Below are 14,047 nucleotides of genomic sequence, written 5' to 3'. Positions count from 1 at the left end.
TTGATAGCAAGAAGTCTGAATTTATCAATTCTTCACTCTAATATATATATTTCTTCTCAAAATTTTCTAAAATATAAATTAGGCATAGTGAACATCTTGGTAAATGGTTCTCTTTTCTACATTTGGTATTATTTCTTAAGATAGAATCTGAAAATTAGATGAGTGAATAAATACGTAGAAATATTTACAGTTGACTGAACATACTGTCAAATACATCCTAGATGTTTTTCAGTATATAAAATATAGTACTTTAGGATGCAGGGCAGATAAAAATAATTTATTCATGACATAAATGGAGCTAACAGTCAAGCAACCACTAATCTCAGAAATTATCTGAATTCCAATTATAAGTAAATAAATAAAAAGGCAGCAATGTCAGTTAATGGTAATAATTTGGCACGGCAAACATTTAAGATCTTTAACAGAAAATACTTTTTTTAGCTAAAGGAAGCGAAATGTATTAATTAGTCAAGCTTCAGTTAGAACTGATTAATAAAACATCTTAAGTGCAGGAATAATGTATGTATTAAATGTGTTACATCTCTTATAAAAAGAATTTGAAGCAGCTTATAACAATGTCCACAAAACATAATAACATGTTTACAGGACAGAAATAAATGGAAGCCACCAACTGATGAGATGAACACTCTAACCCAGACCCTAAGGTTCCAGATACCTACCACAGACTTCACATAGGGTTAGAAGCTTCCTAGCAGATAAACAAAGGAAGTAGTAAAGCAGAGATGGATCCATGTGGAATTCTTTTTTCTTTTTCTTTTGTTTCTGTGTGTGTGTGTGCCATCAAATTGGATCTGACTGGTACAGGAGGAGATTGTCCCTCCTTTTCCAGTAGGGCATCTGGTGGATTTGAACCGGGCATCTCTAGGATCGCAGTGCAGCTTCTTGCCACTAGGCCACCAGAGCTCCCAACAGTGTAATACATTTAAAAAAAAATCCTTAAAAACTTAGACATAGATTTGGCATTTGATCCAACAATTCCATTTCTAGGTACTGACCCAACCAGAAGGAAATGAGAATAAATGTCCAAACAAAAATTGAATAAAATACCCACAGCCAGTAAAGAGAGACCAGATGACACAGTGTATTATAGTGCACAGTGCTGGAATGCTAATCAAAATATCAGTGGTTCAAACCTACCAGCTCCTCGCTAGGAGACAGATGGGCATCTCCTCACACAGATCTACAACCCTAGAAGCCGTACAGAGAATCACCACTGCTCAGAAGTGACTCATAGGCAGTGAGTGAGTTTGGCTTCATTTTTTATTTACAGAGGCATTATATAGTGAAGGTTAAAATACAACCAAGATGTCCATCAGTTGAGGAAAAGATAAACTAAATTTAGTATCATCTACAGAATGGAATGTAATATTTGGCCATAAAATGAAGTGAAATGCTGATACATATTACAACACAGGTAGGTCTGGTGGCTTAGTGGTAAGGAGCTGTGTTGTGAACCCAAAGGCACACGGTTCCAACCCACCTGCTGCTATATGGGAGAAGATGGGCAGTCTCCTCCCATGTGAATTGCTGCCTCTGAACACCCACCCATTAGAGTGTTAGGTATGAGTTAGTTCTAACCCAACGGTATATAACAACAATATTCCAACATGGATGGACCTTAAAAATACTATGCTAAATGAAAGGAACCAGCTAAAAAAAGACCACTTCTTAAATAATTCTATTATTATCACAAGTTCATATCAAACAATTATACAGAAACAAACAAACAAAAAAGCTCCAAAACTTAAAACAACTATGAGATATCATCTCACCCCAGTCAGAATAGCAAAATTTAACAGAACAGCGAGCAACAAATGCTGGCGAGGTTGTGGAGAAACTGGAACCCTTATTCACTGGTGGTGGGAGTGTAAAATGGTGCAACCACTGGGGAAGGCAGTATGGTGCTTTCTCAAAAAGTTACAAATGAGATACCATTTGACCCAGCAGTTCCACTACTAGGAATACACCCCAAAGAGACCATAACTAACATCCAAGAAGATATATGCACACATTGAAGCTTTGTTCATAATAGCAAGGAGGTGGAAACAACCTAAGTGCCCATCTACAAACGAATGGATAGAGAAGCTGTGGTATATTCATACAATGGAATACTACACTACACTGAAAAACAAGGAACTCATGCAATATTATTCAAAATGGGTGACTCTAGAGGACATTATGCTGAATGAAGTATCTCAGTCACAAAAGGACAAATATTACATGGTGCCACTATTGTAAAACAGGACTGACCTTGGGGTTGGGGGAGACTGAGAAAGATGGGTTCAATAATGTATACTGCTTTGAAACAGATGAGGGAGCAAACTGTTTAAAAGGGATATGTGACTAGGTATTTTTGTCATGACAGGAGTCTAGAGCGAAGGCTACATGGTGGAGTGGACCTGGGGGAGGGACTGTAAAACAACGAAAGAATTTTTCTTTTACTTTTCCAAGAGGGTAGTGTACCAGAGGGGAGGGTTGGAAGGGGAGAAAAGTGCAACAATGAATGAATGGAAATCCAAAGTCTCTGTAAATTTTTACTGAAATGAATAATAAATTTAATTTAAAAGAAAAAAGCTCCAAAACTAGCAGTTGTTTGGTACTAGTGAGGATGAGAGTATTGAGGAATGACAGCTAAAAGTAAGTGTTTCTTCTTGTAATTATTCTGAAGTAGACAGTGATGATGGTTGCACAATTTTGTGAATATACTAAAACCTACTGATATATGGTGGAAAAAAAATCCTATAATCACTGACACAAAATACAGTCTCCATAAGACAAAATCAGACCAACTGTTCAGAAGTTAGAGTACTACTAGCGTTATTAAACCCAAGAGAACGTTATCTCATTGATCCTCATTTTAAAATACCACCATCTGATTTAGAGCATATCATTCTCAACAAGAGAACTGCAATAAATTCAATAACAAAGTCTCATAGGATTTTAAAATAATGTCTTCCATGGTAGGTTAACAGCCAAAACTCAAAGCTCAGTATAATAAAACCAGCTCCACAGGGAGCCCTAACAGTATCTTTGACGTGCAGGTCTCTCAAGATTTAGCTTAATGAAAAGATTAAAACCAGAATATCAGAAAGACTATCCAGATCATATATTGTTCAAGCAATCCTACCCTAGGTAATATTTCCTGAGAATTGTCTTTGTTATGATACTATGATGCAGAAAATGGAAGTATTAACCTTCTATGTGACGGAATAAAGGTATAACCAAGGCTTTGATCCTCCACCTCTATTTTCATTCCTCATATCCTACACAGTGATCTCACTCCTTCTCGTGGCTTCCTGCACTCATTCATTCACCCATCCAATTAACACTTGTCTACGGAGCGCTGAGCACCTGCTATGTGACGAGTAGTGATGTGGGTATTTGGGATGTATTTATAAATGAACAAAGTAGATACATATTCTAACCATCTTCTCTTCTATGTTCTTTGTCTCATGGAACTTTCACACTCTGTCCTTTCCTAAATCTCACGAAAAATTTTCAACCTAACGCCCCCAATAATGCCCCCTTACTATAGGGGTTTTATAAAAGTCCACATCACCTCAAATATATCTAAGAAGGGGGGCTCTGACTGAAGGAGCTAGAGCCTTATTTATGTATTTTCCCCCCTAAGCATTTAAAAATGCTTACATGTACAGAAGAAAACAGGTCATACTGTACAGCCGAGTGCCCACCCCTGAGGAAACCACACCACTTGTGCTTTATTAGTTGTCAAAGACATCTCACTGTGTGGCTCTTACCAAATTATAGCTAACACTGAGAAAAATGGGAATCCTAGAACAATTAATTATGCTCATGAGAAACCTACATATAGACAAAGTAAAAAGCAATGGGCAGAAGAAAACAAGGAAATGGTTCAAAATCAGGAAAGGTATCCATCAGGTTGTATACTTTCTCCATACCTATTTGATCTATATGATGGGCAAACCATTTTAGACACTGAACTATAATAATAAAAATGTGGCATCAGGATTAGAGGAAGACTTATTAACAACCTGTGTGGCAAAGATGACTACAGCCTTCAATATGGGTTGTATCTCAACATCAAGGGAAAAAACCAATAGGTACCATCATGACAGATAAAGATTGAAGCCATCAATTATTTCATTTTACTTGGACTCAAAATAAAAACTTGTGTTAGCAGCAGCCAAGAAATCAAAAGACAAGTTGCACTGGGGAAATCTGCTGTTAAATACCTTTCCAACATGTTAAAAAACAAGGATATCAATTCAAAGACTAAGTAAGGTGTGCCTGATCCAAGTCATGGTATTTTAAATTGTTTAAATCAAGAATTAATCAAGCACTAACAATGTATTATACTTTCATGTTTTCTAAGCAGGAAGTAGGAGGCCAAGAGCAAGCAGCTAAAGTAACAGAATGAACTTGAGGCTTGCTTCCCAAAAATGTGCTTTGTCCTAACTGGCAAGAAAGAGGCAACGTCGTCTACAGAAACAGAACAAAAAAAGTGATGTCCAGTACTATTTCTTCATGTTTTGATAGTTTAACTAAAAAAAGTTCAAAACTCATTGCTGTTGAGTAAGAACTGCATCTTGGCTGGCCCTGCACAGCATTTCCCTCTGAAATGCTACAAACCACAAAGGACAGAATCACTCCTTTACCTCCCAAGGAGGTACTGGTGTATTTGAATCACCTGAGAGACGCACCCTTTTGCTCAGAATCACAGCTCCCCGAAGACTACAGCATAAGACAATGGGTAAAAGTATTCATGCCAAGTAACCACAGGAGGCAAGAGTGGATAGAATGAAAGCTGTCTCCTCATTACCTGACCGACTAGACTAATCCCAGGCCTTAGAGGGTGAGCTCCTCACAGCAGCAGCAATAGGAACACGAAGCCTTAGGAGAAGGGGCAGCAAGCAGCACCGTGCTAAGATGAAAGAGCACTGGGCTGAGTAGGAAAAAATCAGAAATTAAGCTCATTACTGTTATTGCTGTTGTTATGTACTGCTGCATCAGAAATGATTCACAGCTGGCCCGCCAGTGGGTTTTCAGAGGCTGTAACTTACAGAGGAAGAGACTGCCTATCTTTCTCCTGTACTTTATTATTACAGGGTAGGTGTTATTAAAGGAACCTTGGTGATGTAGTGCATTATCAGAAAGATCAATGGCTTAAATCCACCAACTGTTTCAGAGGAGAAAGTTTCTTCCCACAAAGATTTACAGCCTCAGAAACCTATAGAAGGTTGTCATGAACCAAACTGGATGGGATGGCAGAGGACAAATATTAGGAAGTTGATTTTGAACAAGTTACCTTTGTGGAATTTTAGTATCTCCCACATCCACTTCCTAAACAACATGTCTCTGGAAACTCTGAAATTTGATAAATGATGATAGCTATAGAAAGGCTTCAGGACTTTTGTTTATAGGGTTGCTATGAGTCGTGCTCAACTCGGCAACAATCAACAACAACACATCCTATTTGGTTCTTTGATATCCCATTCCCTTTCTTTATTCATTTATTTTGCCTTGTCTTTTATTTCACTGGAATATTCTCCTGCTCTTATAATCCATTTTTTAGCCTCTCTAAATACTGTTGTTGCTGTTGTTATGTGCCGTTGAGTCGCCTGCGACTCACAGTGACCCTATGTACAACAGCCCTAACCTCCGCTCTGTCCTGTGCCAATCGCACTGTCTCTGACACTCCCATCCCAATTATCCCAGTCACTGAATCAATCCACCTCATAGAGGGCCTTCCTCTCCTGTGCCGTCCCTCCACCCTCCCAAGCAAGATGTCCCTCTGTAAGGACCAGCCTCTCCTCACAACATGTCCAAAGTATGTTAGACGGAGCCTCAGAATCCTTGCCTCCAAGGAGCCACCTGGTTTAACCCTTTCCAGGACAAATCTGTTTGTTTTCCTAGCAGTCCATGGTATTCTCAATACTCTTCTCCAACACCACTGCTCAAAGGCATCAATTCTCCTTCTATCCTCCTTGGTCATTGTCCAACTCTCTGATGCATAACAGGTGACTGCGAAGACCATGGCCTGTATCAGACGCACCTTAGCCTCCAAAGAGACACCATTGCTATTCAGCACTTTGGAGAGGTCCCTAATAGCAGACTTTCCCATTGCAATGTGCCTTTTAATTTCCTGGCTGCTGGTGCCAAGACTGTTGACTATGGAGCCAAGCAAACTAAAGCTGTGTACAATCTCAATCTCTTCACCATCCATCCTGATGCTGCCAATTGGTCCAGTGGTGAGAATCTTTGTCTTCTTGACATTGAGCCTCAATCCATATTGATACCTCTAAATACTAGGGGTATATATTATAGCTAATGTTAGATGGATATTGGCTGAAAGCAGGGAGTACCGGAGGAATGTCTATCTGTGTTTCATTGACTATGCGTAGGCGTTTGACTGTGTGGAACACAATAAACTGTGGCTAACTCTGAGAAGAATGGGAATCCCAGAACACTTGATCACACTTATGCGAAATCCATACTTGGACTTGGAGACAGTCGTCAGAAGAGAGCAAGGAAATACTGCATGGTTCAATCCTGGGAAGGGTATACAGCAGGGATGTATTCTGTCTCCATACCTTTTCAATCTATATGCAGAACAGATTATCCGAGAGGCTGGACTCTATGAGAAGAAATGTGGCATTAGGATTGGTAGAAGACTCATCAACAACTTGCATTATGCAGATGACACAACCCTGCTTGCTGAAACTGAGGAGGACTTGAAAAATTGCTGCAGAAGGTCAAGGACTGCAGCCTTCAACATGGATTGAAGCTCAACATCAAGAAAACAAAGATTCGCACCACTGGGCTGACTGGCAGCATCATGACAGACGGAGAAGAGATTGAGACTGTTAACAGCTTTAGTTTGCTTGGCTCCACAATCGTCAATACTCTTGGTACCAGCAGCCAGGAAATTAAAAGACAAATTGCATTGGGAAAGTCTGCTGTCAGAGACCTCTCCAAAGTACTGAAAAGCAACGATGCCAGTCTGGAGACTAAGGTGTACCTGATATAGGCCATAGTCTTTGCAATTGCTTGCTATGGGTCAGATAGCTGGACGATCAATGACTAGGGATGACAGAAGGAAAACTGATGCCTTTGAACTGTGGTGCTGGAGAAAAGTACTGAATATACTATGGACTGACAGGAGAATTAACAGTTTCATTCTAGAGAGGATGAAGTCAGGAGGGACCAGTCCTTGGAGAGAGATGTCATGCTTGGGAGGGTGGAGGGACAGCGTATAGAGGAAGAACCTCGATGAGATGGATTGCTTCAGTGACTAGGGTAATGGTAAATGTGTCAGAGACAATGAGATTGGTACAGGATAGAGCAGGTTTTAGGGCTGTTGTACAGAGGGTTGCTATGAGTGAGTCACAGGCAACTCAACAGCACATAACAACAGTAGTAACAACAAACCATACTGTCACAGATTGCCTAAAAATCAGTGTTGTAATATGGTATATTTGGTTTTTACATTAAAAATAACAAAATTTTATTTTAAAATATGTTAACCCACAATTCCAAACTCTTGACACAATCTGTGTTTTTGTGTGTACATATTCCTTGTCAAATTCTATCCCAAGTCATACAACTTCTTTTTTCACTTGTCTAAGTGAACCTGTAAAAGTAAATAATGCTTTTTAATAACAGTTTATCCATATTTCATTGTCCTCTATAGGACAGTGATTGTTTAATGGGAAAATTTCTCACCACTAACCTGGAGGTATTGACTTACCTACAAGAAGCCTTCTGAGTCGAATAGATGAATTCACATTTCCCGTGGATGCAATAACCATTGAGGTTTTCAGGGCAAGGCATGTGGTTTCCCATATAAACATCTTCTCTTTGATCACTTGCATCTTAAAAGAACATAAACCAGGTCACTAAAAAAGTGAAGTGAAAAGCAAATAGAAAAAGCATAGACTCTTTCAAAATTTATACGGCTGATCATACATCTATTCCTGGTCACCTATTTGTTGCGTAATTTGAGAGGAAATTAATTTAAAGTGGTTGGAATCATTCTCATCACACAGAGAGATAGAGAGAGAGAGAGAGAGTAGTAGATTTAGATTCGAAGCATTTAAGAACATCCAAAACATTTAAATATAATAATTTACAAGATGAGGCCACTATGAGCCACTGTTTAAAATCTATCTGCCAAATAAAATTATGCCTTGTGAAATTAATCAATCGTGTGTGTAAAACAAAGATTAGCTCTATGACAAAAGATAGCATATCCAGCATTAGCTAGCAGGGAAAGTGACTCACTCTGATAGTTCATGTGAGGGCTGCAAGACTGATATCAAAGAACACCGGAATGGCAGGGAACAAGTTAGGGGGCTACAAAATTTGGAGGTGAAAAGCTTCTTTTGGGGAAAAATAATCAAATATATTGAGTTTTGAGCACCATCAGCATCTGCTGGGTGAATTGGGGGCAGGGGGGAAGAAAAAAAACCCTACTATCAAAATAATGCTCTCTCAAACAATGGAGCCATATGAAACATGGACATGTTGGGTAAAGCTCTAAAATCTGTGGCTGTCACAGAGCCCCAATTCAGCACTGTCCTCAACTCCAGCATTACTCATTCTAATACACTTCCAAACTATTTCTGTGCATAGCCATATGCTGAGCTAAGCTATAAAGAATATAAAAGGCATGCATGGTCCCTGGCCTCAAGAAATCTATAATCCATTTAGGGAATCAATATATACATATGAAATAATGAATACCACAAGGGAGAACTCCTATGTACTAGTTTACAATTAAATGGCAAAAGAAGGTTTTACAAATACTGAATGCTACAAAAAGAAATTCAAAGCCAAAGGGAAATATAGGATAGGCAATCTCCTCATATGCAATCAACTGCCTCTGAAAACCTTTCGGAGGGTCAGCTACGGGTCAGCTACAAGTCGGTTCTGACTCAACGATACACAAGAAGATTACGTGGGAAAAGAGCCATAAGTTGGGTAGGACTTAAATTCAATTCCTCATAGCAAAAGTATAAACAAATGAGAGAATGGTGGAAGCTACGGGGAAGACCCTAGGGAGCACCGGTAGCCTAGTGTTAAGAAGCTGTGCTGCAATCCCTAAGGTAAGCTATCTGAATACACCAACTACTTGGCAGGAGAAGGATGGGCAATCTTGCCCCACCCCACCCCACCCCGTGATTTACTGTCCCTGAAATCCTGATGGAGGGTCTGCTATGGGTCAGTTCCAACTCAACTGCACACAAAAACAACAAAGGGAAGACCAAGAAGCAAATCAGCTGGACATTCAAGTAAAGAAAGGGTACAAATCAAGGTTGGGAAAGTATACTGTACTGTATCAGATTATGACAAACATTAACAAATCTAAGTGTGAAATATTTTCTTAATTTTATTGATGAGAAAGATGCTAAAGGCCTTTTAGGTGCAGAGCAGCTCAATGAAAATCCACCAGATGCTCTGTGCGATAAAGACAGGCTGTCTCCTCCTAAGCAATTTACTGCCCTGGGAAATCCACAGAAGGAGGGTTAGCTAAGAGGGGCCAGTTCTGCCTTAACAGTACCCAACAACAACAACATCAAAAACTGAGAGTGGGCTGTTGCTGCTGCTGCCATGGAGGCCACCATGGTGACTAGACTCGCAACCTTCCTCAAGAATGCCTGGGCCAAGGAGCCGGTGCTGGTCGTGTCCTTCACCATCGCGGGTCTCGCTGTAATTCTGCCCTCGTTAAGCCCCTACACCAAGTATGCCTCCATGATCAATGAGATCACCCCCTACAGCTACCCAGTGCCCCTCTGGGATGATAGGAACATGCCTGATGTGCCCAGCCACCCCGAGGACCCCCTGGGTCCCAGCCTGGAGTGGCTGAAGAAACTGTGAGCACCTCTGAGGATGCCCCCACCCCCGCAGCCCCCAATAAAAACCTGAAAACCAAAAAAAAAAAAGAGAGTGTCTGCCTAAGGCTGGGAATTAGGAGGCATGGGAGTTGACTGCTAATAGATATAACTGTTGTGGCTGATGAAAACATTCTAAAATTAGATTATGGTAATGGTTTCAACATTGCTGAAATGTATTCAAAACCAATGAATGTATGCTTTATGATATGTAAACTATATGCCATTAAAGAACTCTAAACAAAATTCATTAGATATCCAGTGTGGACAAAATAAAGTAGGCAGCACAAAGACAGGCACCAATTCAGAGGTTATCATGTAATCCAAACACGTGGCTATGAAATGCTAAGTTACACAGAATGAGGAAGAGAGATAAAACAGACAGTAGTGCTACAAGGAAACAAATAAATAAAACTTGAGAGATGCTTTGGAAAAATGAACAATCTCAGAAACTCAGATAACAAAGAATTCTGGAATTCCATTCAGTCAAATGAAGACAGAACTTCAGTTGTATCCTTGAGAGTTAGCTTCTACTTGAATGGCCCCAGACATGAAGAATTCATTATAATATAGTTCCTTCCATTCATTATAATATAGTTCCTTCCATTATTTGTCACATCACCCTTATGTTGAATGAACTTAGGGCAGATTCCTCTGTGTCGTGGCCCCCACTGCCTACCAGCCTTTTTTAATGTCCTTTTCTAAACAAGTGAAGTTTGCAAGAATGACTTTCTAAGAGTGGTGCCTGGCACTAGCGCCAGGACAATTCAGTATTTAGAAGTGATCTGTCCTTTTCATTGAAGATGCTCTTAAAGTATAGAATTATGTAAAACAATGCTACATTTGAACTAACAGGAGGAGATTTAAGAGAGAAAGTGTAGTAAACAGAGTTTAAATTATGATCTTTGATCTTCCAAAAAGCATTTATTAATATCTCATACATTCCAAGCTTGAAAATAGCGGCTAGAGTTTGAGGAAGTCACTGGACAAATAAAATTTAAGTAGAAAGTTCAATGGGTATATGGAATTTATGATTAAGAGAAAAATCAAGGGTAGAGAACAAACCTGAGAATCTGATAAAGTAACAGTTCAGAGTGGATTAATGTTCTTCAAGAAAATTAAAGGAAAAAGAAGAACATTTTAGACTAACTATGAAACAATGTGAACAACACTAAGGCTTAGGCTCAGAAAGTCTATATTCTAGTCTCTGCTCTGCAATTCTGTATCAGCCACAAAATACTACAGCTTATTTCACCTCCATAAAGTAAAGACAACATGACTGTTACAAGGATTAAACAGCTCTCACAAGTATATGAAAGCACCTGACAGACTGCAGGGCACTCGATAAGTAACTGGAAAAGGGATAAATGTCCTACTTATGTCACTCATGAACCATATTAAATAGCAATATGGGCCCTCTCACCAGTGGTGAGACCTCTCAACACAGCCAGGCTAACAATAATGCTAAGTAAGCATCATACAGCATCTATCATAAATTCAGTGATGTACCATTTAATAGTCAAAGTAATCCTAGGCCATAGCCACAAATGCCTCCACTTTACAAACATAAAAATTAAGGAAGAGACAGGCCATACAGCTTTTTTAAAAAAAAATTCTACAATTTTATTTGGAATTTTCACATATACATCCAGAAGCGATACAGCCTATTATTTACTATTCTTTGTTATTCTCTTCTTTCCTTTTTTTATTCATTGTTGCACTGCTTCTTCCCCCTAACCCAGACCGTTACTCAATGCACCCCTTGTTCTAGACTGCTGTCACAAATATATAATGCCTAATCATATATTCCTTTTGGATAGTTTTCACCCCATCTGGTTTACTGCAGTATTCATTATCGATCTACTCTTTTCCCAGCCATATAGCTTAAAAAAAATTCATTATTTATTTTTCATTTCAATTAACATCTACAGAGATTTTGGAATTCCGTTCATTCATCGTTGTACCCTCCCCGCCACCCCAGTTTGCTCCGCTCCTTGAAAAGCAAAAGAAAAACTCCCTCAATGGTACACAATCGTCCCCGCACATCTGCCAACCCCACCCCCAACCCCAAATATAATCCACTCTGCCACCCTCATTCCATCCTCTTATGATAAACATAATGCCCTAAAATATAATACTTTTAAACTATTCTCTCCCCCATAAACTTCAATGCAGTAAACATAATTCATCCAGTTTTTCTCAGTCTTACCCTAACCCCGATGTCATCCTCATTCTACAACAGTGGCACCATATAGCATTTGTCCCTTTGTGACCAGCCACATAGCTTTCAAATGGAAAACTAAGCCTGATTACTCTTGGCCACTAGACTATGATTATGTCACCAAATCAAAAGGAAATGTATATAGTGAACAGATAAAAATGGAATGTGCAAGTACCTAATCTGTAGCCAAAGCAATTTAGATATCCTCAAATATCAGAGGAAAAGGCTTTAAGGATAGAATAAAATGTTTACAAAAACCATGGCAAAGAGGAAGCCACCACAGGCAAACACTGAGCACAGAAGAATCCTCTCCAATGCCCTTCAGCAAGTGATTAAAAGCAGCTGCAACTGTTGATCTCTGAACAATGCCTGTGTGTGCTCAATACAAAAAGCATACTCAGTCACCCCTTCCTCTTCCACTCACAGAAGCATTCCTTAAAAAAGAAAAACAAGGAACCACCAGCAGAAGTGTTTTCAAATACAAAGGACAGTACAGTTCTAAGTGATGTCAGACCAAACCCAACACAGGACAGCTTGTCTTCACAGGTTGCTGCACTGCTGCTTATTCCGAGTCTTAGCATGCTTCGCCAAAATAAACAGTGCAGAGTTGCTGTCAACAACTGAGACATACAAGCGGAAGGTAACCACTGAAGTCAAAACTTCATCAACACTGAGCCAGGGCCCATTACTTCTAGAAACTTCCCTCGTTAAGACTTACAATACCAATTCTTTCTTCCTAACTCTAAATCTCATAACGAACTTATCACTCCGCACATCCTTCCCTGTCTGCTCTGTAGCCATTATCAATAATTCTCTACACACCTATGCTCCCTTCAATTCGGCCCATCCTTTTATTTCTAACCTCCACTCTTCTCTAAACCAACCCCAGGTCTTCCTCTACTAGCCTTTCCACTTTGCCCAGTGAGACACACTTCAAATAAACCCATACACTTTCTCAACTACACCCTTAGAAAACATTTCATTTACCTCTTTGATATGCCAAAACCAAATTACTTCCTCGACCCACTTCCCTTCCCTCCTCTGATACTTTTACCATGTCCTCACCAGACCACCATCCCACTCTCATCTCCCAACATTTTTCTACCCTAGAAGGTCGCTATGAGTCGCCTGCGACAACAACAGCAGAAGCCCAGGGTCTAAAATACTTTGGACATGCTGTGAGGAGAGACCGGTGCTTGGAGAAGGACATCATGCTTGGGAGGGTGGAGGGACAGTGCAGGAGGGGGAGGCCCTCTATGAGGTGGGTTGATTCACTGACTGGGGTAATCAGGATGGGAGTGTCAGAGACGATTGGCACAGGATAGAGCAGGGTTTAGGGCTGTTGTACATAGGGTCGCTATGAGTCACAAGTGACTCGACGGCACATAACAACAACAACAACAGAAGCCCAAGCCTTTCTCCCAGCAAAGCCATCTAAGCTTCCTCATCATGGTGCTCAGGGGTTTTATCATCTGGTTCACAATCTTAACTGAAATAAACATTTTGATTAAGACCAATATTTCAAGACTTTCTAAAAGGGCACATAAAAAAAGTTGAATTACAAAACAACTATGAGATATCATCTCACTCCAATAAGAATAGCAAAATTTAACAGAACAGTAAGCAACAAATGCTGGCGAGATTGTGGAGAAACTGGCACCCTTATTCACTGTTCAAGGGAGTGTAAAATGGTGCAACCACCAGGGAAGGCGGTATGGTGCTTCTCAAAAAGTTGCAAACAGAGATACCATTTGACCCAGCAATTCCACTACGGAGAATATGCCCCAAAGAGACCATACCTGCCACCCAAGCAGATATATGCATACCCATGTTTATTGAGCTTTGTTCACAATAGCAAAGCGTTGGAAACAACCTAAGTGCCCATCAACAAGCGAATGGATAGAGAAGCTGTGGTATATTCACACAATGGAAT

At 39.9% G+C, this 14,047-nt stretch overlaps 1 protein-coding gene across 1 annotated transcript in view; it reads right to left on the bottom strand.

Annotated features, from left to right (window-relative positions):
- Positions 1 to 14,047, bottom strand: part of TMEFF1 (transmembrane protein with EGF-like and two follistatin-like domains 1) — a gene marked incomplete at its 5' end in the record, with an annotated part of 104,240 nt that overhangs the window by 6,958 nt on the left and 83,235 nt on the right. The window contains one exon of the mRNA XM_006886973.1: positions 7,751 to 7,874. Coding sequence (XP_006887035.1) covers positions 7,751 to 7,874 — 124 coding nt within the window. The remainder of the gene's footprint in view (positions 1 to 7,750; positions 7,875 to 14,047) is intronic.

Source organism: Elephantulus edwardii, unplaced genomic scaffold, assembly GCF_000299155.1.
Source record: "Elephantulus edwardii isolate Elephantulus edwardi_28Jun2011 unplaced genomic scaffold, EleEdw1.0 scaffold00052, whole genome shotgun sequence".
Lineage (NCBI taxonomy): Eukaryota > Metazoa > Chordata > Mammalia > Macroscelidea > Macroscelididae > Elephantulus > Elephantulus edwardii.
Note: the sequence above shows the minus strand (reverse complement) of the source record. Positions and strands in the feature narration are given on the sequence as shown.